Source organism: Podarcis filfolensis (assembly GCF_964270895.1).
Source record: "Podarcis filfolensis genome assembly, chromosome: 7".
NCBI classification, from domain to species: Eukaryota; Metazoa; Chordata; class Lepidosauria; order Squamata; family Lacertidae; genus Podarcis; species Podarcis filfolensis.
This window is the reverse complement of record NC_139603.1, coordinates 12,590,608-12,617,152: the sequence shown is the minus strand read 5'-3', so window position 1 is coordinate 12,617,152 and position 26,545 is coordinate 12,590,608. Positions and strand designations below refer to the sequence as shown.

General features: G+C 43.3%; 1 protein-coding gene and 1 long non-coding RNA gene across 4 annotated transcripts in view; one reads left to right on the top strand and one right to left on the bottom strand.

Annotated features, from left to right (window-relative positions):
• LOC310767617 overlaps positions 1-16,481 on the bottom strand; it is a 47,616-nt gene extending 31,135 nt beyond the window's left edge. Inside the window, exon 1 of the long non-coding RNA XR_014550967.1 lies at positions 16,422-16,481. This is a non-coding gene — a long non-coding RNA (uncharacterized lncRNA). The remainder of the gene's footprint in view (positions 1-16,421) is intronic.
• OTULINL (OTU deubiquitinase with linear linkage specificity like) lies at positions 1,317-25,578 on the top strand. 3 transcript variants are annotated; one of them, XM_083624788.1, is made up of 8 exons: positions 1,317-2,132; positions 14,283-14,436; positions 16,467-16,498; positions 16,600-16,691; positions 19,377-19,526; positions 20,467-20,595; positions 22,212-22,484; positions 23,464-25,578. In XM_083624788.1, the coding sequence occupies exons 2-8, from the start codon at positions 14,330-14,332 to the stop codon at positions 23,641-23,643; spliced, it is 963 nt and encodes a 320-aa protein (XP_083480914.1). In that variant the 5' UTR covers positions 1,317-2,132; positions 14,283-14,329; the 3' UTR covers positions 23,644-25,578. The 3 variants fall into 3 exon arrangements, with proteins under 3 accessions (XP_083480914.1, XP_083480912.1, XP_083480913.1); XM_083624786.1 differs by lacking the exon at positions 1,317-2,132 and adding an exon at positions 8,132-8,283; XM_083624787.1 differs by lacking the exon at positions 1,317-2,132 and adding an exon at positions 8,158-8,348.
• The last annotated feature ends 967 nt before the right edge of the window (positions 25,579-26,545 follow it).

The following is a 26,545-nucleotide window of genomic DNA, read 5'->3' as shown; positions in this document are numbered from 1 at the left end:
GCATGTAATGCCTTAAGAGAGAATATTATGAAAATGATATACAGGTGGTACATGACACCAGTCAAGCTTGCAAAAATCTATCATTTGCCCGATAATAAATGTTGGAAATGTAAAGAAAATGAAGGTACATTCTTCCACCTTTGGTGGACGTGCCCAAGGATTAAGGCTTTCTGGGAGATGATCTATAATGAAATGAAAAAAGTATTTAAATATACTTTCCTGAAGAAACCAGAGGCCTTTCTCCTGGGCATGGTCGGCCAATTGGTGCGAAGGGAGGATAGAACTTTTTTTATGTACGCCACAACAGCAGCAAGAATACTCATCGCAAAGTATTGGAAGACACAAGATCTACCCACCCGGGAAGAATGGCAGACGAAAGTGATGGAATACATGGAATTGGCTGAGATGACTGGCAGAATCCGGGACCAAGGAGAAGAGTCGGTGGAAGAAGAGTGGAAAAATATTGTATATCTTCAGTATATCTTCAAAAATATTGTAAAATTAAGGATTGTTAGAAAGATGTTAGAAAAAGAAAATTATATGGCTTTGGTAGAAATGATATAAAGGATTAAGTAAAAATGAATTGACGAAAGAGTGAACGTAAAACTACAATATATTAAATCAAATTATTAAGATAAAAACAAGGTTGGAAGGATTTGCTGAAATAACAATTTGAATTAGAATACAAAAATGGGAGGTGTGAGGAGGTCAAGGAAATAAAGGAAGAAAGTTATGTAAAGGTTTAATCTGGTTTTTTTTTGTTTTTTTGTTTTTTTTTTAAATGATTGTACTTTTTCTGTCTTTTTTACTTTTCTTTTTTCTCTTTGTAATCTTCAAAATTCTGAATAAATATTATCTAAAAAAAAAAATAGAACACTCTGCTGGTTCTCCTCACAAGGAAATGTAAGGAGACACATGGGGCACTAAAGCCTCACCCTCTGACTTGGAAATTGTACTTAGTGGCTTCCTGATATTAACTTTTTCTGTGAGATTTAGGTCAGGAATTTTGAAGGGGGGGTTGGGAGGGGAGGTTATTGAAAACAATTAGAGTGTTTAGTTACTTTAAAGGGTGTTTACCTAGTTGTTCCTATCATGGGGGACATGAGTGGCGCTGTGGTCTAAACCACTGAGCCTCTTGGGATTGCCGATCAGAAGATTGGTGGTTTGAATCCCTGCGACGGGGTGAGCTCCCGTTGCTCTGTCCCAGTTTCTGCCAGCTTAGCAGTTTGAAAGCACACCAGTGCAAGTAGATAAACAGGTACCACTGTGGCGGGAGGGTAAGCAGCGTTTCCGCGCGCTCTGGTTTCTGTCACAGTGTCCCGTTGTGTCAGAAGCGGTTTAGTCATGCTGGCCACATGACCCAGAAAGCTGTCTGTGGGCAAACGCCGGCTCCCTCAGCCTGAAAGCGAGATAAGTGCCGCGACCCCATAGTCACCTTTGACTGGACTTAGCCGTCCAGGGGCCCTTTACCTTTTTTACCTTTACCTTTTAATGCAGAGCGATGGCTTGTGAGAAGCCACCATTTGATGGGATGTATTGGGTGCTTCATACAACCTGTGAAGGCCTCCCTACCTTCCTGAATTAGAATTCCACCTTGGACTTAATCGCCCCTATGGACAAGGGCAAGTGCACAGAAGGCTCTTTGAATATTCCTGGTAGAAAAACCTGATGCTGTTAATGGGAATGCAATCTTCTGTAGACTGCTCCAATTTAGGATGGATTAAACTGAGCTCTCCTGCAGCCATCACAGAAAAGAGAAGCCTCCTTCCTCTATGTTACGTTCAACTTCTTTTTCTGGTTTGCATCTGGAGAAGTATCTGCACAAACCATGAAATGTTTCTCAAGAAGTTTATCGGAAACGTAACAGGAAGCCTGGGCTCCTCGCTGTTCAGTCTGTAAAGATTATCTGTTTCTGAAAAGGCGGCTTTCTGTGGCAATGAGCAATTGAATTAAAGGGGGGAAAGAATTCTAGCTCGAAAGACTTTTCAGCTTCGACGATTTGTAGAGGATTTAGAGATGTTTTGAACAGTTGGACAACCAAGATAATGATACGGCAACTAGATGATGAGTTGACAAGAGTGAAGATTGTTAATTCAGCAGAAAAAAAGGGGCGAGTTCCTGGAGCTGAAATGGTGTGTATGTTAATAACTCTTAAGAATTTTAATCTGTAGCATTACACACTTGTTTAGGGACACATTTGCAGGCAAATATTACCATATTTGATGCTAAGGATGAGTATGTAGTCCAGTATTTTGTACATAAGTGTAAAATTTTGGGTGGTGGTTTCTTCCCCTACCCCCAGGCAGAAGCACCATTGGTTATCATACAACACTATTTTTTACTAGCCAAATGAAAGTATTATAAGTCGGTTGAGATGTCTGTTGCTGAGTGCTATCAGTGTTTGCTGGCCAGCCTTGCACTGGCTAAGAAACTCAGGTTAAAAGCTAATCACCATAGTGGTATTGAGAGATGGTTTTGTGTATGGATGTAGGTGCATGCGTGTTGGGGAGCGAGGATATATTTTGCCTTCTCTTGGTAGTGCAGCGTGAGGTGTTTGGTAAGCCGGAAATAAATTAAAAATTGTTGATGGAAAAGCATTCTTCTCATGTCACAGAGAGCTAGTTTAAAGAGAATCAAGTGGTAAACCCTTTCCTGGCTTTTCCTCATGCCCTGATCCAGCAGCAGGTATGCATGTACCATTTCAGAAGGTACATAGAGGATTTCATGCTTAAAACTCCCCTTGCCAAAAAAATAATAATACAAAAAATACTACCTGCATGTAGAAAACGAGAACACCAAATAAGTATTTGCTAAGCCTTCTCCTTGGTTGGCTGGTTTAGAACGTATATATGCTACCCAAAAACCTAAGCTGTCTCAGCTGCTTCCAGTCAATTTTTTTAAAATGATCATATTTTTTTAAAATGATCATAAAATCATAGAAACTAATACTGCATACAATCCAACATAGTCTAAAAACAGCAGGAGGGAAAAAAACAGGACAGCTAAACTCACAGCAGTCCCAAACAGTTATTTAAATGCTATTTTAATAGGTGAATTTAGGACTTTCACATCTATGTGGGGGGTGGGTTAGTGAAGTATTACTCTTACCCTGGAGTAAGAGCAAACTTTACCCCTTGGTCTTTAGTGAGCCCTCCCACATTTGCTGCTTCTACCTCAGTGGCAGAAAAGACAGGGCCGTTTGGCACTACAAATAAGACTTTTGGGGAAACCTCCTCCCGAGAGAAGCTCACCAAAAACATTCCCTTTTTCTGTCAAGGCTGTTGAGCCCCTTAGAGTTTATTTTCTTGCAAACAGGAAATCGAGGGCAGATCCTGAATTGCTTTTTTTTTAATCATTTTTTAAAAAAAAAAAACTTCTCAAGATGTTGGTTTTGCTTTGCCTCACTGTAAGCCGCAGTGGCAGCCATGTAGGGTAAAGTTAATTATAAATCTAGATACATCAATCAGTTGCGCAACGTGTTTGCACCAGCCCTGAAAGCCTCACCGGCCACCTTTTAATTGCTATTTGATTCCACAGGCAACATCTCATAAAAGCAAAATGTGAGCATGTTGTTCTGTGCAGGAGTTACTTGGGAAATAAATGTTGACCTGGAAGTCTGTGTTTAATTTGTACATTTTAGCTACATAGATTTGCATGTAATGTTTCATAGTGGCTGCCCCACTCCAACTTAAGGGAACAGTGGGTTCAGTCTAAAGATCTGCCTCTACAATGAGCAACACTTCCATTTTCTGTCTATATCTCCAGTGTCCCAAAATTTAACTAGTATCTGGGCCACAGTGACTTGACAGCAAATGATGATACTCAAGTTTCACCAGGCCTGAAACACTTCCGTTAAAGATTTGTCTTGAAAGCTCCCGACAACTGAAGAGATGGCTATCGACAAGAATTGTAATTTCTAGATCTGGCTGTGAAAAACCTTCTAGGCTTTTAACACTGATCAGTACCTGCCCTACTGTGCACTAAGGCGGGATTTTGGGCCACTATTGGAGGCAGCAAGGTAGAAGCCAATGATCTGTGTTGCATCTTACTGGGAAGTTCTTGTGCACTCATTCCAGTGAACTGGAAGAACAACTTAGGAAAAGCACAGCCAAACTTCCTGATCGTGACAGAAGTGGCAACTGGCTGATCTTCCAGTCTTTCACAGGTGAATATTGGGACGCTCTGACAATTGGAAGTTTCCAGACTCCCTAAGAAGAGACAGTACTCTTTAACCAAAGCTGTGGCAGAGTAGATCGATAGATAATTTATTATGGTCAGAGACTAGCTTATAAAACACACATGGGGGTACAATCCCAGAAGGAAAACAAACATTTAAAACAATGCACAACAATAAATTTAAAATTTATAAATGCGATAAGCATATAGACACCTAAAACTTTAAGATACGCTACCACAGAAAGATGACCCAGAGTCACCCATGGAACCGAGTTTGGGGATTTTCTTAACAAACTAGTTTGGGTTGCGGGATGGTCTGCGCCTACAGATCTGTACACAGAAACTGGCGACCATCCGGGTCGTCTTATGATCTTTGCCTAACAGGAAAAGGTCAAATATTGCTTTTCCGGGAGGTCAGTGAGCCTCACCAGCAGGGGATCAATGGTCTCACTTCGTGCCTCTTCATAAAAGGGACATCTAAAGAACAAGTGCTCTGGGCTTCCTATATCCCCCAATGAACAGGCACAAAGTCTCTGAGCATATGGGACTTTTTTTAAAGGATCCTTCCAGGACCAGCAAGGGCAGAGCCGAGCTTCTGGCAAGTGTAAAAGCCCTTCTTGCATTTTTGGATACGAGCTATATCGATTTCTCCAATTTTATAGACGGGGCATCTTGAGCAGTACTGTTGGTGTCTATGATTCTTTGCCTGACTGTAGCTTTTGCCTGGCCCAACCCGAGACTTAAAAGGGCTTGAGGGGCAAAACCCAGTTTCTGAAGGGTGTTCAGGACTGCTGTCTGCCAGCCTGACTGGAAGTGGTCGCAGAGGATCAGTGGGGCTATTCCTCGGGGGAGCAGATTCAATGTCAGCCATTTTTAGATTGATATTAGGTGGATATAAGCCTCCACTCTCATCATCCCTGTTTCTAGTCTAACCCATGCATCTGAAACGCATCTGGGGACTTGTAGGAGTTTGCTGTGGCAGAGTATTTTTTAATAATATAGACCTCTGAGGATTGGTATGTGCGTGTGTTGATTTTTTAAAAAGCCGTACCTTGTGATTTGTTTATGGAACAGATGCAAAATATGGCCTTTCCCATAGCAGTACATGTAAAATACTGCATTTCCTGGAAACTAATTTCCATAATCAAATATATAGCACAGGGGTGAAGAACCTGGTTTCCTCCATTTCTGTTGAGGCTGCCAACTCCCATCAGTCCCAGCTGGTCTGGGATGATGGCATTTGTAGTCCGTCAACATTTGCAGGGCCACAGATTCTCTGCACCTGACACAGTGGCTAACATTTGAACTATCAAGCATTCTATTGTTACGAATTGGGGGGTGGGGGCTAAACCCTAGGAATTAATAAAGGGTAGGATTTTTATTATTTTGGATGTGAAGGGATAATAGAAGCTGCAGAGGAATTCCTGGGCTAGCTTTTGCAAAATGATCTGCCCAGGCTAGAGCCATTTAAAGCAAAAAAACAGGGCCATTGAGGGCCACTGGCAATGCAAGAGAACTGTCCTTCCCCACTAGCTTGAGGTGTGAACAGAGGCAGCAGATTTGGACGGTTCCCAGGATAACTAGGTGTGGAGTCACAGGAAGAGTTTGGGGCTTTTGACAGGAGGCTTGGAATAGCTGGAAAAGGGGCAGAACCATTTTGGCTGGCTGGCTGAAGGCAGGTTAGGAGAGATGCCTTGGACTCCAGTGTTGCACTGCTGTGGGGAACAAGCCTCACTTGAGTGGACCATGCTGTAAGATCTGGACACCCTCTATGTAGACTAAAGGTGTAAATATGTGTAATTAAAACACATTTCTAAAGGCACGACAGTTTCCACCATGTCTTGATTCTCACAGCAACACAGACCCTTGGTGAGCGCCTGGAATCTTGCCACATGTTGAGGGTGGAGTCCAACTTTTGCAACACTATTTTTTCAATAGCTACCAGCCAGATACAAATGCACCCGAGAAGACAGGATATTGCATTGGATAAAATATGAGGTTTCAATGCAACACAAGCTATATAGATGTATATTACAGCCATACAAGGGACGCGGGTGGCACTGTGGGTTAAACCACAGAGCCTAGGACTTGCTGATCAGAAGGTTGGCGGTTCGAATCCCCGCGACAGGGTGAGCTCCCGTTGCTCGGTCCCTGCTCCTGCTAATCTAGCAGTTCGAAAGCACGTCAAAGTACAAGTAGATAAATAGGTACTGCTCTGGTGGGAAGGTAAACGGCGTTTCCATGTGCTGCTCTGGTTTGCCAGAAGTGGCTTAGTCATGCTGGCCACATGACCCGAAAGCTGTACGCCAGCTCCCTTGGCCAATAAAGCGAGATGAGCGCCGTAACCCCAGAGTTGGTCACGACTGGACCTAATGGTCAGGGGTCCCTTTAGCTTTACCTTACAGCCATATAAACCAGAGGCCAATTTCAAATAACATTTCCCACCTCTGAGACTGCTGTTCTTAAATCTCCACCATTCAAAAACCAAGAAGTTTAGGTCATTCTGCATTACTTCTGTGCTGCTTTTTTATGGACTACTGAAGCAAATGGTTTGGCAGTTATTTCCTGATGAAAATTATTTGGGCTGCTTTTTGTTTGTTTGCTAAATTATCAGCATGTACAATACGCACGGGGGGTGGGCAGTTGCCCCTCCTGGATTAGCTATCATCTCTGGATTCCCAGATTTCTTAATGAAATGTTTTTTAAAAAGCAACTCTTGCCATCATAGAACCTAAAATAATCGGCAAAATATGCAAGAACTATTATGCCCATTCATTTTGTAACAAACTAACCTATTTCCCCAAGTCAATGTGTTTACCCAGTGAATGAAATCATGGTAACGACTGATGTCAGGAAAGCAATTGGCCAACTAATCACTTGAACAAAGAGAAGTTGAGAAGGACACACCCATTGTCCAGAGAAGAAACTTATTGACTCATTTTATAGCCATTTTTGGTCTTCCCTGGTAAAGTAATTGCTGCAATCCAACTCGTGTTATTACGCCACTATCCCCAGCTTAACAGGTGCACAACACAGTCCTGAACTGTAGTCCAGTATTGCTCTGTGTTCAAATTTGTTTTAGATGGGACAATCTGGCCTGGCTACTGCTTAGCCTCCAGACCTACCAGAAATTATAGACCTGTTATCTGATGCTTGTCGTATTTGGTTATCTATTTGCAGTATTTACTTATTCCTCCACCCTGCAAAAAAGCAAATCCTGGGGATCCCCCATAAGCATATTGCTCAGAGTGGCTCTTTCTGCTATAACTGCAGACTCTAATATAAGCTTTTCTTCAGATCAGGGTTATGAATTGTTCTAGTCACCAGTTGGCCAGAATTCACGTAGGCCCTTTTCTACTAAGCAGGCTGTGTTTTTAGAAGTCTTTGAGCTGTTATGTGCATTTATTCTGAAACTGCTGCAGTAGGAACAAAATAACTTTTGACTGCTAACACCTTAAGGCCCTTCATCGGCTCCTCTTTCTCATCTTGCGCAACGTTTTCAGAATGTGGATGTCAAAATAGTAACATGCAGCGCATTTCACAAAACCTAGGCTCATTCCTTTTTTTTAAAAGGCTTTTCAACATGCTGTGTCCAGCAGCCTGTCAAACCCAACACAATTTTTTTTAAAAAAGGAAGGCGGGGCTGGTGAGGTTGCAGTATGGTTTGGATGCAGTGCGCGATTCTGCCTTCACAAAAATTGTGGAATACCTCCCTTCTCATGCCTTCCTTCCAAAACACGGCCAGGACCAATTCAAGAATCAATGGCAGTCTTTCCTCTCTTGTTTCTCGCTTCCTTGCCCTTACATCTACTTGTAACCTCGCCTTTAAAATGCCCAAGTGCGCTTCGACTCCAGCAGCACCAAGAGAAAGGGAGAAGGGAAAGTGGGCTGTTACTCCGCGAGGGCTTTTCTGGCGATCGGGGCGTCTCTCCTGCCCGGGCCGCCAGCCTCCAGAGGCGTGGCCGGTGTCGCCTTTGTGTCCGCCAGCAGCGGGCGGAGTGAGGCTGGTGTCGCGCCTTCTCCCTTCCTTTCTGCCGCCTCCACTCACCCGCGCCCGCCCTCTGAGTGCGCCGCAGGCAAGAAGAGGCCCGAGCAACTGCGAAGGCGGTAAGGAAAACCAGTCCGCAGTCAGCGGCTCTTCTCCGAGAGCTTCCCTGGAGGCGAGACCCGGGGTGAGGAAGGGGCGCTGGCTGCGCGCAATTACGCAAACAGCGGAAGGCAGCGCTTACTTCTCTCCTTCTGCACTTCCCTTCTCTGTCTGGCGCGCCCAGCTTTTGGGCTTCCTTTCCCCACAAGCAGATGTAGCTGAGGGCCCCGATTCCATACTTCCTCGGCAACTCCCAGCCAAGTCCCCCACTTTTTTGCTGCCTGACCTGTGCGCTGGGAAAACTCGGGAAGCGCCTGGGGTTTTTTTGGCCGCGCGCAAAAGCGCTCCAGGCAGAGACTTTTTACGCGTCGCCTTTGTGTATAGGTGCGCGGTTGAGTTCTGGACAAGGAAGGGGAGGGGGTGGGTGCGTTGCTAGGTTTTTATTTTATCAGATTGCATGGGGGAGGGGTGGGAACCTTTGCTTGTCGACTCAAGAGCGTTTGGCACTAGGCGTTATGTGCCAAAAATGGAAAATAGGGAAAAGTTCAAGGCCAGAGACATCCTTACTTCTCATACAAGTTGGATGGCTCAGCTGGTTAGAGCCTGGTGCTGATAATGCCATGGTTGCAGGTTCGATGCCCAAATTGGGCAGCTGCATATTCCTGCATTGCAAGGGGTTGGATTCTCAGGGTCTTTCCTAACTCTTATCATTCTTACACCTCCTTTTTACAGTAGAAGTTAACACTTGAGGCAGGGGTGAGAGAGAAAAGCAGTCTAAAAGGCATTGTGGCTAGAGCATAATCCTCACACATTATATGTGTTGCGTGTGATCGAGGATGCAAATGTCTGTGGTATCCTAATGTGGGTAGCAATTGCTTATTACATTCTTTTGCGCACTCACACTCGCAGGGTAGTGTAGAGCACTGGCTGGCAGCAGAATGGGTACCTGTTATATTTCCGCCCACAAGTAAATAGCAGCTTCAGGGGGTGGTTTTAATTGAGAGGGGAGAGTTAACACTCCCCCCCCCCCCATTTCCCAATCCTGCCCCATGCAGTTGTTTTCAGTCCTTTAAAAAAATGTGGGAGATCTCATTCACAGATATTCTACATCACATCTGATTTGGCCTGAAAAAAAGAGCTGTATATTAGGAAGCTGTTTGCTCAAATTCATCACTATTGTTAGATTATCATTTTTGAATTCAAGCCTCAAAGCTCAAGTTTTGTTCAGAGCTCTTGTGTGGCAGTGGGGTAGAGTGCCAACCAACAAGAAAAATAGACTAGCCCCTCATTGGTTTTATGTTATCGCTCTGTCAGCACTCAGCCACCATTCCGTGGCACACTCATGCTCAGCCTTCATTGCTTTGGTTTGGAGTCCCCCTTTTAGGGTACTTTTTCCATAAAAGTTTTTAGTATGCCTAGAAACCTTGAAGGTTCCCCCAAACCTGTCTGAAACTTCCCTCTTGTGTGTGGCTAGCAGGATTTTGACTACATGAGGATCCACACTTGGATAATTGAGTTTGCAATTAGTACAGTGGTACCTTCAGGTTACATACGCTTCAGGTTACAGACTCCGCTAACCCAGAATTATTACCTCAGGTTAAGAACTTTGCTTCAGGATGAGAACAGAAATCGTGCTCTGGCGGCAGCAGGAGGCCCCATTAGCTAAAGTGGTTAAGAACGGACCTCCGGAACGAATTAAGTACTTAACCTGAGTTACCACTGTATACAATAAGCCCGCAACTTATGTGGGAGTTACGTTCCAGGGATCGTGCCTTAAGCCAAAATTGTGTATAGTCAAAACCTATTGGGTTCAATGGCTGGTGGGATTGCCAACATCATTTTTCACAGAACCTCACCACTTTAATTTTAAAAAAAAAATTATCAAGTGTGTAAAGCTGAATGCACACAAGTTAAATGTGCATATGTTACAGGCTTATTGTAAATGAGGATGTAGCTACAGTGGTACCTCGGGTTACATACGCTTCAGGTTACATACGCTTCCGGTTACACACTCCGCTAACCCAGAAATATTACCTCGGGTTAAGAACTTTGCTTCAGGATACGAACAGAAATCGGGCTCCGGCGGCGTGGCAGCAGTGGGAGGCCCCACTAGCTAAAGTGGTGCTTCAGGTTAAGAAGAGTTTCAGTTTAAGAACGGACCTCCAGAACGAATTAAGTACTTAACCCGAGGTACCCCTGTACTTTATACCATTGCCAATGCCTGGGCTGTCTACTTTGGCAGTGGCTCTCCAAGGTACCATTCAGGTCTGCACCCTCCACCTGATCCTTTAGCTGAGTATTGATCTGGGACCTTCTATATAAAAACATGACCTCTGTCACTCTAAGCAAGAACCATTTCCCCAAAGAGATTCTGCAGAACTGTGCCTCAATACTATCAGTTCTGTGTTATGCTGCTGTCACACAGTGGAAGAACTCAGAGTTTCCAAAATAAGGTTAAGGTTGTTTGTTTACAAAACACCTTAAAATAAAACGGTAGTTTTCAATGCAGTAGAGGTTGTCGCTTTGAACTTGCCTTGCCATATGCCAGACCCAGGGGTAGCCATTGTGTTGGGTTATTAACTCCCATCATCCCTGACAACTGTTCGTGTTGCAGTTGACAACATCTGGAGGAAACCACACTGGCTCTCCATGTCCTACGCAATAAACGTTTATACAGTGGTACCTCGGGTTACATACACTTCAGGTTACAGACGCTTCCGGTTACAGACTCTGCTAACCCAGAAATATTACCTCGGGTTAAGAACTTTGCTTCAGGATGAGAACAGAAATCGTGCAGCAGCGGTGCAGTGGCAGCGGGAGGCCCCATTAGCTAAAGTGGTGCTTCAGGTTAAGAACAGTTTCAGGTTAACAACAGACCTCAAGAACGAATTAAGTTCCTAACCCGAGGTACCACTGTAGATGCTTCTGGCACAGGGACATTCCACACAGGATCAGCCCATGCAATTGAAGAAGAGCTACAGAATATTGCAAGTTTGAGTGCTGGAGCAGAAAATCAGCCTCAAGGGCAAGAAGTGGGGGGATATCGAGCCCCTAATATGAAACAGCTGCAGGATTTATAACAGACTTTTAGTGGGCACCTTATAGAAGCCTTTAAAGAAAAGAAGTGAGCTTGGGTGTGGCATGCAAATGCTCAGTCAAAATAGGCAGGCTTTTGTAGTTTCTGTTCCTCCCTTCTGAAATATCAGAATCCAAAGTCCAGGCTTTCTAGACCGCTCCCTTTCTGACAGGTGTACCTAAAGCAGCTCAGTCCTGTGCATATCCTTCAAAGACAGAGATAGGGAACCTGTGGCACTCCCATTGTGATTGGACAACAGCTCCCATAATACTTGGCTATTGACTGTGTTAGTTGGGGCTGATAGGAGTTGGAGTCCAACAGCATATGGAGGGCCACAGGTTCCCCCCCCCATAGGAACCAACTCCTAGAGGCCATGGTCTCTTCACCCACCCCCAATAAAATATTTGAGGGGGCTGCGACCCCCCCCCAGGTTGATTGGCACTGACATTCAGATGGTATGTGTGCACACCATGTCTTGTGATCAATTATGTACCAATATTTTTTTCAAGTTACCGTATTTTTCGCTCTATAGGACGCACTTTTTCCCCTCCAAAAATGAAGGGGAAATGTGTGTGCATCCTATGGAGCGAATGCAGGCTTTCGCTGAAGCCTGGAGAGCGAGAGGGGTTGGTGCGCACTGACCCATCTCGCTCGCCGGGCTTCAGGCAGCTATCCGCAAGCCTTCGGAGCGCAGTGCGCAATCTTGCCGCCGCTCCTGGACCGGGGGGGGGATAAATTCCCCCCCTTTATTTCCCCCCCTAAAAACTAGGTGCGCCCTATGGTCCGGTGAGCCCTATGGAGCGAAAAATATGGTAGTTCCCCTGCTTCCCACCACAGCTCAAAGATAAGGCCTCTTCTGAAAGCCTGAAAGGCAATGCATATATTTTTAACCTGATTTATCAACCTCAACACATTACACACAGTTTGAAATTTAGGGACTCCCCAGACATCCTTTCTATTCTACACTCATAGTGATTTGTGTTCGTGATGATGTTAGAGTCATTATACATGATCCTGCCATTTGAGCCTTCAAAAATTTCGGAATGGGCATTCAACATTTCCAATCAGTGCATGCCCTACTGAAACCCTGGGGACTTTTCATATGACAAACGTTCTGGTGTTTTGCTTGGGTTTTGTCCTGCTTTCACTGCACTACAGAGAAAGAGCACCTCCATCCAGACAGAAACCAAGTGGTAACATTGGGGAAGCGTCGCAGGACAACTAATAAAGCAGAATGGGTGTGTGGACAGTCCAGTATGAGTCCACCCTTAATGCACCAGGACTTCATCAATAAAGACGCCCTGATTTGAATGTTTTACTTCTGCTTTGCCAAGTTAATGAGGCGAGGGAAATGCCGTATCTCTTTGGAAGAGCACATGCCTTGCATTCAAATGTCTGAAACCCTAGAGAGCTGCGGTCCATCCATGTAATGAGCTAAATGAACCAATGGCAAAACTTTGCATAAAGAAACTGTAAGGCTTCTTTTGGCAAGGCGTGCTTTTGTCGCCCTATATTTAGACAACTGTTTTATAAGCAGGCAGCTATCAGATGATGTTGCTTTTTGGAACATTAGCAATCAAGACAGGCATTTGCATCCAGCAGTACAAAGGTAAATGTAGGTATTTCTTCTTCTTCTATCAGGTACAAGCTGACCTTCTGCACTGATGCCAGCAGCGAAGCAAACTTACTGAGGGGAAACATGGTTATTTAAAGTAACCCCTCGATTTTTTTTAGAGTGCCTGTCTTAAAGCCGGAGGTCATTTCTCAGGAAATGGAAGGGCAAAGGGGCTAGAATGAAATGTTTAGAGATGATGGTGAGCTTCCTTTCTGATTTTGAGTTACCTGGAAGTGACGGGAGGCAGGGGAAGCAACCAGATGAGCTTCTCGCAGCCTTTAAACATTCCACACTAGCAACTGTCTCCAATTTGACCTTTCAGCTGAAATGCCTGATGGTGGTCATGGGGAGACCTAAAATGTGAGATCTGAGAAAAGCAGAGCTAAGGAAGTCCTTTCCCAAAAAGAGGCTGACACTAGGCTTGCTACCTTCATTGCACAATGGTTCACAGAATCAGAACTGTAGGATTGGAGGGGAACCCAAAGGTCATCTAAGTGCAACCCCTTGCAAATACAGGAATCTCTGCTAAAGCATCTGTAACAGATGGCCATCCAACCACTGCTTTGAAACCTCCAAGGAAGGAGAGTCGTCCACCTTCCAAGAGAGACGGTTGCCCTGTTGCAAGCCATTTCTCAACCTTGTGGTCAGTCTTTTGGTTGGTTGACTTATTTCAGTTTCGTGACTTCTCAGTCGCAAGTACAGGCTTCTTGTTCACTTTTTGTTTACAAAATGGCATGAACTGCCAACAGTAAATCGAAAGATTTCCTTTGCACCATTTTTCTTTTCTTTTCTTTTCTTTTAAAAAGGGGACTGGGAAAATCTGAACAGGGTCCCTGATCTGTAAATACTGCTTCTGTTTTCCTGACTGCCTGATGTTTCGTTAGTTACGAATGTGTCATTAATATGGTGGGGCAGGGCAGGAGGGTCCATTGCTGTGTGCTTTCTAGGAAGAAGTAATGGTAAGCTGTTGTATGGTAGGAGACTCTGAAATGGTTGTATTGTCGCATTGATAATACAGTAATACCTCTGCAAATGTCCGCCCCATCGACCGTCTATTTCGGCGAACATCTGCGGCAAACCCGGAAGTGCCGGAATGGGTTACTTCCAGGTTTGCTGCTCACGCATGCGCAGAAATGCTAAATCGCTCCACGCGCGTGCGCAGAACATCCCTTTTGTCAAGCGTCCGGGGCTCCAGAACGGATCCCGGACTCAAATCAAGGTACCACTGTAGTGCTGAGAAATTAATAAACCTAACATTTAAGAAGAATTACTTTGGCAATATATAGAAACAATGAAGGTTAATAATTATTCTTTTTTTTCTGTTTTAGGATAGAATGATGTACCCTCTTAGATCAGAGCTGTCAATCACCCCTACATGTTGCAAGCTGTAAAGGGACAGTTTGCATTAACCATGACTCTTCTTGCTACTGCTCTGTGGTATTGCAGGCAACTCTATACATATATTGCTCATTTGCTAAAATGGTAGGTTTTATGGAGTAATTCTTCCTCTGAAGTGCCACTGCCCCATTGTTAAAGTCAATGAGTGGGAGGGAAAGCACAATCAATGGTCAGTACAGCCAGATATTATGCTGGGCAGAGTTTGCAGGATTGCATAGTTTTCCTGTGTGTCATCCCACCCCATCCCTTTTCTCTCATGTGTGCACACGCACAGAACCATGGAATTGTAGAGTTGGAAGGGACCCGAGTATCATTTAGACCAGGGATGTCCAACAGGTTGATCGCGATCTACCGGTCGATCGTGGGGCATCCCTGGTCGATTGTGGTCAATCACATGATCCTTATCAAAACAAAAAACCCAGCTCCTTCCCCCCCCCCCAAATAAGCTCAACAACTTTGGTCAATACAATGGGTAGATCACTGCCTATTGTTTTTTAGTGGGAGTAGATCGCAGTTTCTTGAAAGTTGGACATCCCTGATCTAGACAACCCCATGCAATTCAGCTGTCCCCTACATGCCCATACAAACACACACAGAAAGAGGAGACAATTACCAATTGGAGCAGTCTGGAAAGCTAGAAGTTGGGTGTGCAGTGTCCAGAGGTTCAGATGACGCGGAGGGCTGCATAAGTAGTTTTTTCCAGCCCAGCATTAGAACCAAGTGGCGCTGTGGTCTAAACCACTGAGCCTAGGACTTGCCAATCAGAAGGTCAGCGGTTCGAATCCCCGTGACGGGGTGAGCTCCCGTTGCTCAGTCCCTGCTCCTGCCAACCTAGCAGTTCAAAAGCACGTCAAAGTGCAAGTAGATAAATAGGTACCACTGCAGTGGGAAGGTAAATGGTGTTTCCGTGCACTGCTCTGGCTCGCCAGAAGCGACTTAGTCATGCTGGCCACATGACCCGGAAGCTGTACGCCGGCTCCCTCAGCCAATAAAGCAACATGAGCGCCGCAGCCCCAGAGTCAGTCATGATTGGACCTAATGGTCAGGGGTCCCTTTACCTTTACCCTTTAACAGCCTTGCTAAAACAGATCATGAGTCCTTCTGGTCTAAGAGCAGGGAACCAGGTATCTCTGGAAGCTTCTAAGGTTTGGTATTCAGAGGTACAAGACGGACCAACATTGTAGCGTGGATTGATGCTGTTCAGCAGTCCAGCTACTCTGCTCCATTTGATTTCCCTCTCAGCTTTCCCTCTATTTTTTAAATACCGTAGTTTTCTGTGTATTAGACGCCCCCATGTATAAGACATGTTTTGGGGGACTAAAATTTAAGAAAGTGGGGGGAGAGGGCACAGAGTTGTTGAGATTTTTTGGGGGGGGTGTTACCCAGGGTTGTTGAGATTTTTTTAGGGGGAATTGCCGAAAATCGCTCACCCACATGCGGGGCACTTCCTCTTGTCTGTCCCCTTGCTGGAAGCAGCTGTCAATTGCCTGCCCAATTGCCACATCGTCAGCAAATCAACACCAGCCATTGACGCATCAACCAATAACACGCCCAATAGTCACAGCAGCAACCAATCAAACGTCCACCCTATGCACTACCCATGTATAAGACGACCTCCACCTTTTAGCGTAATTTTTTAAGAAAAAAAACTAGTCTTATACACATGGAAAAGTACAGTACTTCTGCAAATATCAAAATTCCCCCTGCCCCAACCTCTAGTGAGCCGGTGCTGCCATTTTGGGTATATAAACAATGGTCCTCACAGCCTGGACATTTGAAATAGAGAGCATTGGGCAGCCTGAATAGCAGTAGCAGAAAATTCCACATGGAGACTCCATTTTGCCATCAGGGCAAATACTTCTTTATAGCGCTTTAATTTTTCCTAATCCTTTCTGAAGGGCCGTCTAAGCTAGTGGCCATTTACCATATCTTGTGGTAGTGAACTATATTTGTTTTTGCGTTACACAATGAAGTGCTTTCTTCAGTCATTCACAAATCTCCCGCTCACCAGCTTCCAACAGTATAAATTATTATTATTATTATTATTATTATTATTAAACAGTGCTTACTTGATGCAGACTTTCTGACTACTGTTCTTGTTGTTTGGCTTTCAGGTGGAGCAGATACCTGCAGAGAAAATTCACAAGTAATATATGCTGTACTGTGTTAATGTTCTTTTTTTGGGGGGGAATTCATATAATCTTAAACAGATTCATTTTACTAACTGATACCTGCGCTTATACTTAGATAACCAAGGTGTTTTGGCTGAAGCTGATTTGCTTGGCTACTGTGCAAAAGAATGGAAAGAGGAAACAGAGCAGGCAAAACACATGAGAAAGGTAAGACTAAGAATGAGAGGGGTGAGCTACTAATACGGAAATGGACACACTGCAGGGATGGCCGAGCAAAGTTCAGCTTGCTTGTTTGGCCTTTGGTTTTGTATATTTTTAACACAGAATCTCTGCTAAATGCCGAGATATCAAGATGAGTTTGGGCACCTGCATACAGAACACAATTCCCTGTTGCAAATTAAAATTTCAGCTTGACCGACCCCTGTGCCATTTTCAAAGCAGGGAGGAAATTATCATCTATTTTCCATATATACTGGCCTTTCATTCGAGGATCACAAGGCAATTTACAGTGTAAAGACACAAAAATATGTAACTTAATAAGAAATGAAGCAATACCCCCCAGTTTAAAAGGCCACAGGTTGTTTAATTAGCCAAAGCTCTGGGGGAAGAGGAAACATTTTCACCTGGTGCCTTAAGATATGTAACGCCAGGTGAGCCTCCCTGGGGAGCACATTCCACAAGAGGGGAGCCACCACAGAAAAGGCCCAGTCTCATGTTGCCACCCTACAGACTTCTCATAGAGGAGGTACACAAAGAAGGGCCTCAGATTATGATCGCTGGGTCTGGATCAGTTCATATGTGGGGAGGCGATCCTTGGGGTAATATACTGCAATGCAGTATCTGCCTTGAAATTTGAAATATCACAAAGTTGGCATGCAAATTCAAGACAGAGCGAGTGTGGTTCGATTCAATTGTAAGCAATGGCTTCGTTTTAAAAGAACACATCTCCGACTCATGCCTGCACCCCTTTGCTTGGAGGAGGAGATCGAAACCTTCCACTTTTGAATAAAAGATGGGGTTCTGTTACATCCACATTTGAGAAACCGTGCTTAGTTTAAAGGAACCAGGGTCATACTGGTTTCAGATTTGTTAATGAACCGGGTAGACTAAATCACAGGTTCCCACATAACTAGAAACTGGGATTTGGTCAAAAGGTGACACTTTCAGTCCTCCCCCCTTAGATGCAGAGGAGAGGGAAGCAAAGACTGTGCAAACATACAACTTGTTGTAGCTTGTTCTCCTATGAAACCAAAGTTCAAAATCCAGCTCAGCCCTCTCCCACATCAATAGACTTTCAAAGACTGCATAAAAGATGCAAGCTGCACTACAGTGTCTCCCTTGGGCGCATAGATTAAGCAATAACATCGAGCACATCCATTCACAACGTAATTCCAGTTCATTCCTTACAGCCATTTTCAAAAGGGAGCAAAGGCGCAAAATAGATCATAATGTACTATCCATGACAAGGTCTCCACCTCAAAAAAAAGAGATGCTTCATCTAGTAGTACATAGGTTTATAATAAATAAAGCAGAACTCCAACTTAAAAAGCTTCCTAAACATGTGATTTTTGCTGTTGTTGTTACTAGCTAGCTTTCTCCTGTTTTATGGCCTTGCCTTGCTTGCTGCCTGCCTGCTTCACCTGTAGCACGTAAAGAGGTTTGTTGCCCAAGGCTAGGATATATTAAAATTAGGCTTCAAGGTGCTACAGTGGTACCTTGGTTCTCAAACACCGAAAACCCAGAAGTAAGTGTTCCGGTTTTCAAATGTTTTGGGGAAGCTGAACATCCAATGTGGCTGTCGGCTATTGTTTCTGGGGCGCCTGCAACAATCAGAAACTGTGCCTTGGTTTTCGAACATTTCGGAAGTCAAACGGATTAAGTTTGGCGCTTTTGTTTTTACTATTTATTTTGCATTTTTGTTTTTGAAATTTTTTCAGTTAATTTGTTTTTGTGACTGTGTGGAACCCAGTTCAGCTACTGATTGATTTGATTGTGTGACTGCGGAAATGGATAAAAGCCCCCCACCCAAACAATGACTATCATCAGTGCAAGTAAGGAAAAATAATAATTAATTTTTTTATCACCCACAATACTGTCTTATTTATTTTATAGTACAGTACATTGATTGTTGCTTTCATTTTATGGATCAATGGTCTCATTAGATAGTAAAATTCATGTTAAATTGCTATTTTAGGGTGTGTGTTTTTTAAAAAAAGTCTGGAACAGATTAATCCGTTTTGCATTACTTTCTATGGGAAAGCGCACCTTGGTTTTGGAACGCTTTCGTTTTGGAACAGACTTCCAGAACAGATTAAGTTTGAGAATCAAGGTACCACTGTACTTTATTCAGTCCCTGAATAATTGGTATCCCCGATGTGAACATGGCTGTCTAATGGTTAGTTCCCATATATCGCATTGCAGTGAAGGAGACAGAACACAGGAGAAGGAAAATGAAATGTTCTCAGTGTCTGGAATCTTGGCCATTCAGGTATTAGAAAATTTGATAAGGTGTGCTTCTCCCCCTACTAATTAACATGGTGCACAATCCATTGGGGAAGCTCTCCTTCACAAGATTCACCGAAAATGTGGTGGTCTTGTGTGAGATAACAACTGGGCTGCTGCACAGCTCCCATTTGCTTAATTGAGAATTGAATTGGAGGAATTTCTTCCCATGGGTTGCGTTCCAGTGGTCAGCTCTGACTGCCACCCATTCGGCTGCTCTTGCTGATACCCAAAATTTAGCCCCTGACCTTACCTCATGCAGAGCTGCTTGTGGTGTTCTCCTTTAGAATGGTCCTCCATCAACTGCTCCAGCCAATCATTTGTCCCCATCCAAAATTCAGGAAATACCATTCCTTGTTAATTTGGTATTTTCTCTCTTTTTCTTTTAAGGCTTATGAAGAGTTGTTTTGGAGACATCATGTGAAATATGTACGGCAGGTCAGGGGAGATAACTACTGTGTGCTGAGAGCTGTGTTGTTCCAGATTTTCAGCCAAGGTATTCCTCTTCCATCGTGGACAAAGGCAACAGATGTCCTAAAGGTACATCCTGAAACAAATGATTATATGCAAAGTGAATGATTTTCTAGTATATTAGTACATTTCCAAGCACAATTCAAAGTGTTGGTGCTGACCTTCTAAGCCCTAAACGGCCTCAGCTCAAGTATACCTGAAGGAGCATCTCAACCCCCGTCATTCTGCCCGGATGCTAAGGTCTAACTCCAAGGGCCTTCTGGCAGTTCCCTCACTGTGAGAAGTGAGGTTACAGGGAACTCGGTAGTGGCACCCGCCCTGTGGAACGCCATCCCATCAAATGTCCAGGAAATAAACAACTATCTGACTTTTAGAAGACATTTGAAGGCAGCCCTGTTAAGGGAAGTTTTTAATGTATGATGTTTTATTGTGTTTATAATATTCTGTTGAGAGCTGCCCATAGTGGCTGGGGAAACCCAGTCAAATGGACATAAACACAGTGGTACCTCGTGTTAAGTACTTAATTTGTTCCGGAGGTCCGTTCTTAACCTGAAACTGTTCTTAACCTGAAGCACCACTTTAGCTAATGGGGCCTCCTGCTGCTGCTGCGCTGCCGCCGCACGATTTCTGTTCTCATCCTGAAGCAAAGTTCTTAACCCGAGGTATTATTTCTGGGTTAGCGGAGTCTGTAACCTGAAGCATATGTAACCTGAAGCGTATGTAACCCGAGGTACCACTGTGTGTGTGTGTGTGTGTGTATACATATTTTTTTTAATTATTATTAATGTAGTATACATAGTTCTTCCCCTTTCTGTTTTATCCTCAACAATCCTGTGAGGTAGGTCAGGCTGAAATCAACTACTTAGCATTATTGCCGAGTTGGGATTTCAACCCCGGGTCTCCCAGGTCCCAATCTGACACTGTACCCAATGCACCATGCTTTCATTCAGATCGAAATCCTAAAATTCCCACTGAACTCCTCCACTGGTTATGTTCTCTTCTATTTCAGCTCCCAGAGAAACTTCTTTATTCGCAAGGCTGCAACTGGATCCAGCAATATAGTTTTGGATCAGAACAGTACACGGGCTCCAATACATTGGGAAAATTGCGTAGATGTATTGAAATGTTGAGAAGTCAGGTGAGTGGGAAGGTATCAGCAGGATGGATGGATTGCCCATTGTCACTATAAACTATCACTGTGCTATGGATGAAATATTAGGGCCACAACCTTATCTATCAGCCCATTGGTCTGTTATTAAACTGTTAAGTTGTGGGTGAACATATCAGACGACACAGCGATTCTTCAAACAGCTCTTATTTATTCACAGGCCAGAACAGAACTGAAATGAAGGGTTCAGTCAGCCTGCTTATATAGCGCTCCAGTACAACATAACTGTAACAATTTCCTAAAACTATCCAATCACTGAACGTCACTTTCGATCCCTTATTTGCATAACTATCTACAGTATCCCCCTGCTGGCCCAGGGTGAGAACTTCAGTACATAACACCCCTCCCCACCGAGATAAGGCGTTAGTTACAATTGTAATGGTTTCCTTATATACAGCACTACATGTAATGGTTCATTTAGGCACAAAAGCATATCAGTTACATTTCACATACTTCCATTAGACCAACAGTGTAGTGCTGTATATAAGGAAACCATTACGATTGTAACTAACGCCTTATCTCGGTGGGGAGGGGTGTTATGTACTGAAGTTCTTACCCCGGGATATCAAACAGGGTTTTCTCCAAGCGCGAACTGGAGGTGATTGGGATTGAACCTGGGATCATCATACAAAGCAGATGTCCTACCACTGAGCAAATGGGAAAGAGACAATTGAGGTGCAAGGAGGCAGAACATTTAATTAGTTTAATCTGTAGATCAGTTAACAGGAGCTCTAGTCAACTAATTAGTGGGGGTAATCTAATTGGAGAGGGTAAATTTAATATTACAGGCCTGCAAAATAGAATTAAAATACACTTTTTGATGGGATGGGGAGTTATTCTTATTACTTCACAGTTACTGAAGAAAACGTTCACACCTTTTTACAGAACCATAGTATCTCAAAAAGGCACCGCATTGAGTTTTCAGTGATGTGCAGATTTATTGAACCAATGTGGTTTTAAAAAGCGGGAGATTAAGTGCGTCAAATAAAGGCTAGTCTCAAAAGGTACCGTTGGTTTTTAAAGCTTGATAACCCACCTTTAAGGACAACTGCTCAGAGCAGTGAATGGCTGAGAGCTGAGTGGCTGAACCACAGGTGTTTAAAGCTACCTTTTACACCTGTGAATCACCATTATCTGAGTGCAAGTGGGACCTGTAACAAAATCTTGCAAGGTACAAAATATTTACAGTGTTCCTGCACATCTCTTCCACAGCATTTCATTTAATTCCTTCTCCCCACAATTTTCTTTTCTTTACCTCTGCAGCCAGTTGGCATTCCATGACCACTAAGCATGCTCAGTCCTCACTGCACCATTTTGGGATTTATTTACTTTTTTGCCACCTTAATAGTATGTTATTGTATTGGTATTCTGCAGTCCTTGGGCTTCACTCAGCTTGCTGGTGCCTTACTCCTACTCTTAGTGCCATTTTGGACCAGAATTCAGAGAATTTGAGTTTGCTGTTAGTATATACAATATTAAATACTTCAGCTAAAAATAAAACTGCTACTTGCTATTTAACTGTTTTATTCCTCAAGCTAACTTTTTGCCCCCACCTCGTCTGCTCTTTGTTGTTCTGTGGATTATAGTGGATGGAAGTCAGTAGTATTAAAGACCCATATGAAAGAGGGAACTTGTGCAACGCCCTTTTTGCTGACGAAAGTTTGGAGCACAAACTGTACGAGGCCATAAAATTCATCATGCTCTACCAAGTAATAGAAGCCTACGAATGCTTGAACAACAAGCAAGAGTGCATCCCAAGTTTTTTTAACCAGCTTTTTGTACGCGATACCTCCTTGGACCCTTTGAGCTACATGATGAATCATCTGAACGCCATAGGGGAGAGAAGAGGCCTCGATCAGGTAAATATGAGCTGGAAAAACTAAATCCAACGATTCTGTAGCATTCAAGAAAAGCTTTAAATACTGCAGTACTTGGATGTGTTCATGAGGTTAATGCAGCATTGTCTACATCAAGGAAACAAATAATAGGGCAAGCTGTGTGCAGTAAAAAAACGAACAGATTTCTTCTTCAAGAGGCAACCTGAATTGTGTTTCTGCTTCCTCTATCTCTATTAGTCACAAGGAAGGGACAATAAGTATATGGGCCCTGAAGCTTCATCTCCTGAGCAGTGGAAACCTTATTTGGCCATATTTATTTTACCTGAGATTTCACAAGACACCTCCCATGCACTTTCAAGCCTATCTTATTTGGCACATGGATTAGTAACTGTTTTCTAAAATGAAGGAGCTCATTTTCTTTCTTAAGAAATGGAATTCTACTCTTGTTAGTTATTTGAAACATATATCTCCATCTTTTCCGCAGGAAAGCTTACAGAAGCTAACAACAGAGTTAGGAAACCATAAATTAACAGTTTAAATCATCCCTTGCAAGGAAATAAAAGAATATAGCAGCATTTTTAAATGAAGTCCAGAGACAGTTAAAGCTACTTCAATAAAACAGCAATTTACAACCCTAATGGAATCTCACCAAACCTTCTTACAATGTTTATCATTCACATACACGTCTTTTCTCACATCAGATTTAAATTTCCAGAGGTGTATAAGTCAGTTTCATGAGTTTTAGTAGATATCCCAGATATAGAATGCCACCCTACATGTCACAAATAGAAAAAAAAGGGCTTGGGGTCACTCATCATGAAACTTCTATTCATGGGTTCCCACTTGTTTTTATATGGTACTTTTCTTCACAGCCTTTAAATGTCTGAGTTACATCTTTTAATTGCTGACATGACTCCAAATCAATGTCATGTTCACACTCGACAAACTCAATTTATTATGGTTTGCTAGTGTGTAATTCTCATTCTTTTCTGCTTAACAGGTCGAACTGTTTCTCCTTGGGCATTCTCTTGAAGTCAAGATAACCGTTTACAGGTTGTGCAAGTTTAATTCAGCCATTTCCCAAGAAAGCTACACAGACGTGTATCAGAGGGACTGGCCAGAAGTCTTTCTTCTGACTGAAGATGACCGTCACTATCACATCCCTATTATCAGGATGTAAATCTAATTTCTGGGGATGCTGTCAGAACTGCCTGCCATCGGATCCCCCTGTTGAAGAACCATAAAATATCCAAACTTTTTTTTTAAGAGTGACTCTAATGCCAGGCTTAAAACTATGATCCAGGCTGTTTCTCAGCTTAAGCTGCCTCACAAGTTGTGAGGGTAACATGTTTTAAGCCCATATATTCCATTCTCAATGTCCCACCAGCAGCATATGCCTACTGATAAACATCTTTGGTAATGGCACAAATTGGATGTGAGGGTCAGTTCACACAATATTGGTTTTGTGTGCTTTTTAAGATCAGATCACATTGGGTGTATCACATAGACTTGTACACTAATAGCCATTCCTTTTTCCCAGGGAACTCGCTCTGTGAAGGAAGTGGGAATTTGACGCATGATTCTCAACAAAATCACCCACTTAAAATTTGCAGGGAAATCATATAGTGGCATTGGTATAAAGCCGGTATTAAGTTGGTAATGTAAATGGGCGCTGTGAGGCTGTGATCTATGGACAGCTCAGTTTTACTTATATCAATCAGTATTGATTGATAACTGTACAGTCTCCAGTGTGGCCAATCTTGCTTATTTAACAGAAATAAGGCCCTGCATTGGGATTGCTGAAAGCAATAGTATATCAAGTCCTTCAGAAACATCACAGTATTCTTTAAAGCCACTTACTTGCTTTGCAGTTAAAGGACCTTTGTTATACATCCCATTGTAAAAAAATAAGGGGGGGGGCGGTTACCATTGACTATACTTTGAATCTTGTCTCCTTAGCAACCGAAGTTGTTTGCACATGTATTTTCCACATTTACACAGTTCATTCTGTGCGAAATAGTCCACAGGCAACAATTAATATGGCAGACAGATGTTGGGCTGCCATCTGACAATAAAGATGCTGGGAAGAGCTATTTGTGTTAACTCTGCTCAAGCACATCACTTCCACTGCCTATAGCTGACCCAGAATGCCATGGGATTTGATAGGTCATTACTGCCAGGATGGTTATGTTGTATTAGTTTTGAATAGGATGTCTTAGAATATCCTATGGTAGAATTCAGAGCATTGCATTCAGCCGTCATCAGAGCTGTGTATACGTTCCACATTCTGTGCCAAGAAAAGGAAAAGCCTGCCACCTAAGTAAATTTGCATAGTTCTGTGATTTGCACTGTGCTGCATGCTTTTTTCTGGTTTTGCCTGCCATTTAGAAAGCCAAAGAGTTGCGCAAGGCACTGCTGCCATATCGCTAGCTAATGCAAATCTTATTAAACTGCCCCGGTGACTGCCGAAATCTCACCTGCAAACTTTCAAACATACATTCACAGCCATAAGGATTAGTAACCTACTCTTTATTATTATTACTTTGAAAAAGCTGAGATTCTCATACTGCTGAATTATCCAATCAATGCCCCTTTTTGCACTCCTTGCACTCATATGGAGTCGCAACATATGCAGAGCCTAGGCCGTATTCTTTTTTAGAAAGAGTAATTGCGACTATTTCAAAGTAATCACTGCAGTACCCTGTTCCCCTCAAAATGTACTTAAACATTTTCAACTTGCATTTTTGGTGAAAATGTTAAGCCTCTGGCTTTGTAATACTGAATAGATTTCATATTGATTCATTTCTTTGAAGAATGGTTTGTAAATCACTTGTGATCTTTACATCAGTGTTGTTTAATCTTCCTAAGAACAGATTATATTAAGCACTGTGTGCTTTTGGTAGCAGAGGCTAAATTTATTCCGTGTTGTAGAGCAAATTTCTCTTTCCAGTTTGTGTATATATGCGTTGCGCAAAACCGTAATATCAAAATGAGTTGTCGAGTATTGTAAGTAAGCTCCGGGAGTTGTGTTGATTTGATGTCTTCTGTGACTTTGCAAACTTCAAAACAAATCTAGAACCCTCCACTTGCTTAAATAAATATATTTATTACTACAGGCTTCCACTCCTCACGTTGCTCGCTAACTCTGCCAACCCCACATCTCATTGACTCCACTACCACAACTCTCTGCTACATTTTGCCCAGAAATCTGACCCACCCAGTTACTTGTCTTCCCTTACTCTGTTGTGTGTGCATACAAATGGGCAGGCAGGTGGTGGTGATGATCATGGGGAGACTATCTGGGCCACCTGCCTGCTTCCTTGCTCTTCTAGCCTGCTTCATGATGGCTCCAACCTCTGTTGTCCTCGTACAGTGCATATTGCTGCAGGGGTAAAGGGACCCCTGACCATTAGGTCCAGTCGTAACCGACTCTGGGGTTGCGGCACTCATCTCGCTATATTGGCTGAGGGAGCCGGCGTACAGCTTCCGGGTCATGTGGCCAGCATGACTAAGCCGCTTCTGGCGAACCAGAGCAGTGCACGGAAACGCCGTTTACCTACCCGCCAGATCTACTTGCACTTTGACGTGCTTTCGAACTGCTAGGTTGGCAAGAGCAGGGACCGAACAACAGGAGCTCACCTCGTTGCGGGGATTTGAACCGCCGACCTTCTGATCGACAAGTCCTAGGCTCTGTGGTTTAACCCACAGCACCACCCGCATCCCATATTGCTGCCTACTGGCAGCCAAAACAAAATAAAAAAAATTCCTTCCAGTAGCACCTTAGAGACCAACTAAGTTTGTTATTGGTATGAGCTTTTGTGTGCATGCACACTTCTTCAGATTGTCTTCAGAAGAAGTGTGCATGCACACAATAAGCTCATGCCAATAACAAACTTAGCTGGTCTCTTAAGGTTCTACTGGAAGGATTTTTTTTTATTTTGTTTCGACTACGGCAGACCAACACGGCTGCCTACCTGTTACTGGCAGCGACAAATGACCATTTTTTCCCCTTACAAAAACACTATAGTAAGATAAACTTACCCATTCATTTGCATACTTTTGCTAATACTACGCTTCTGTTT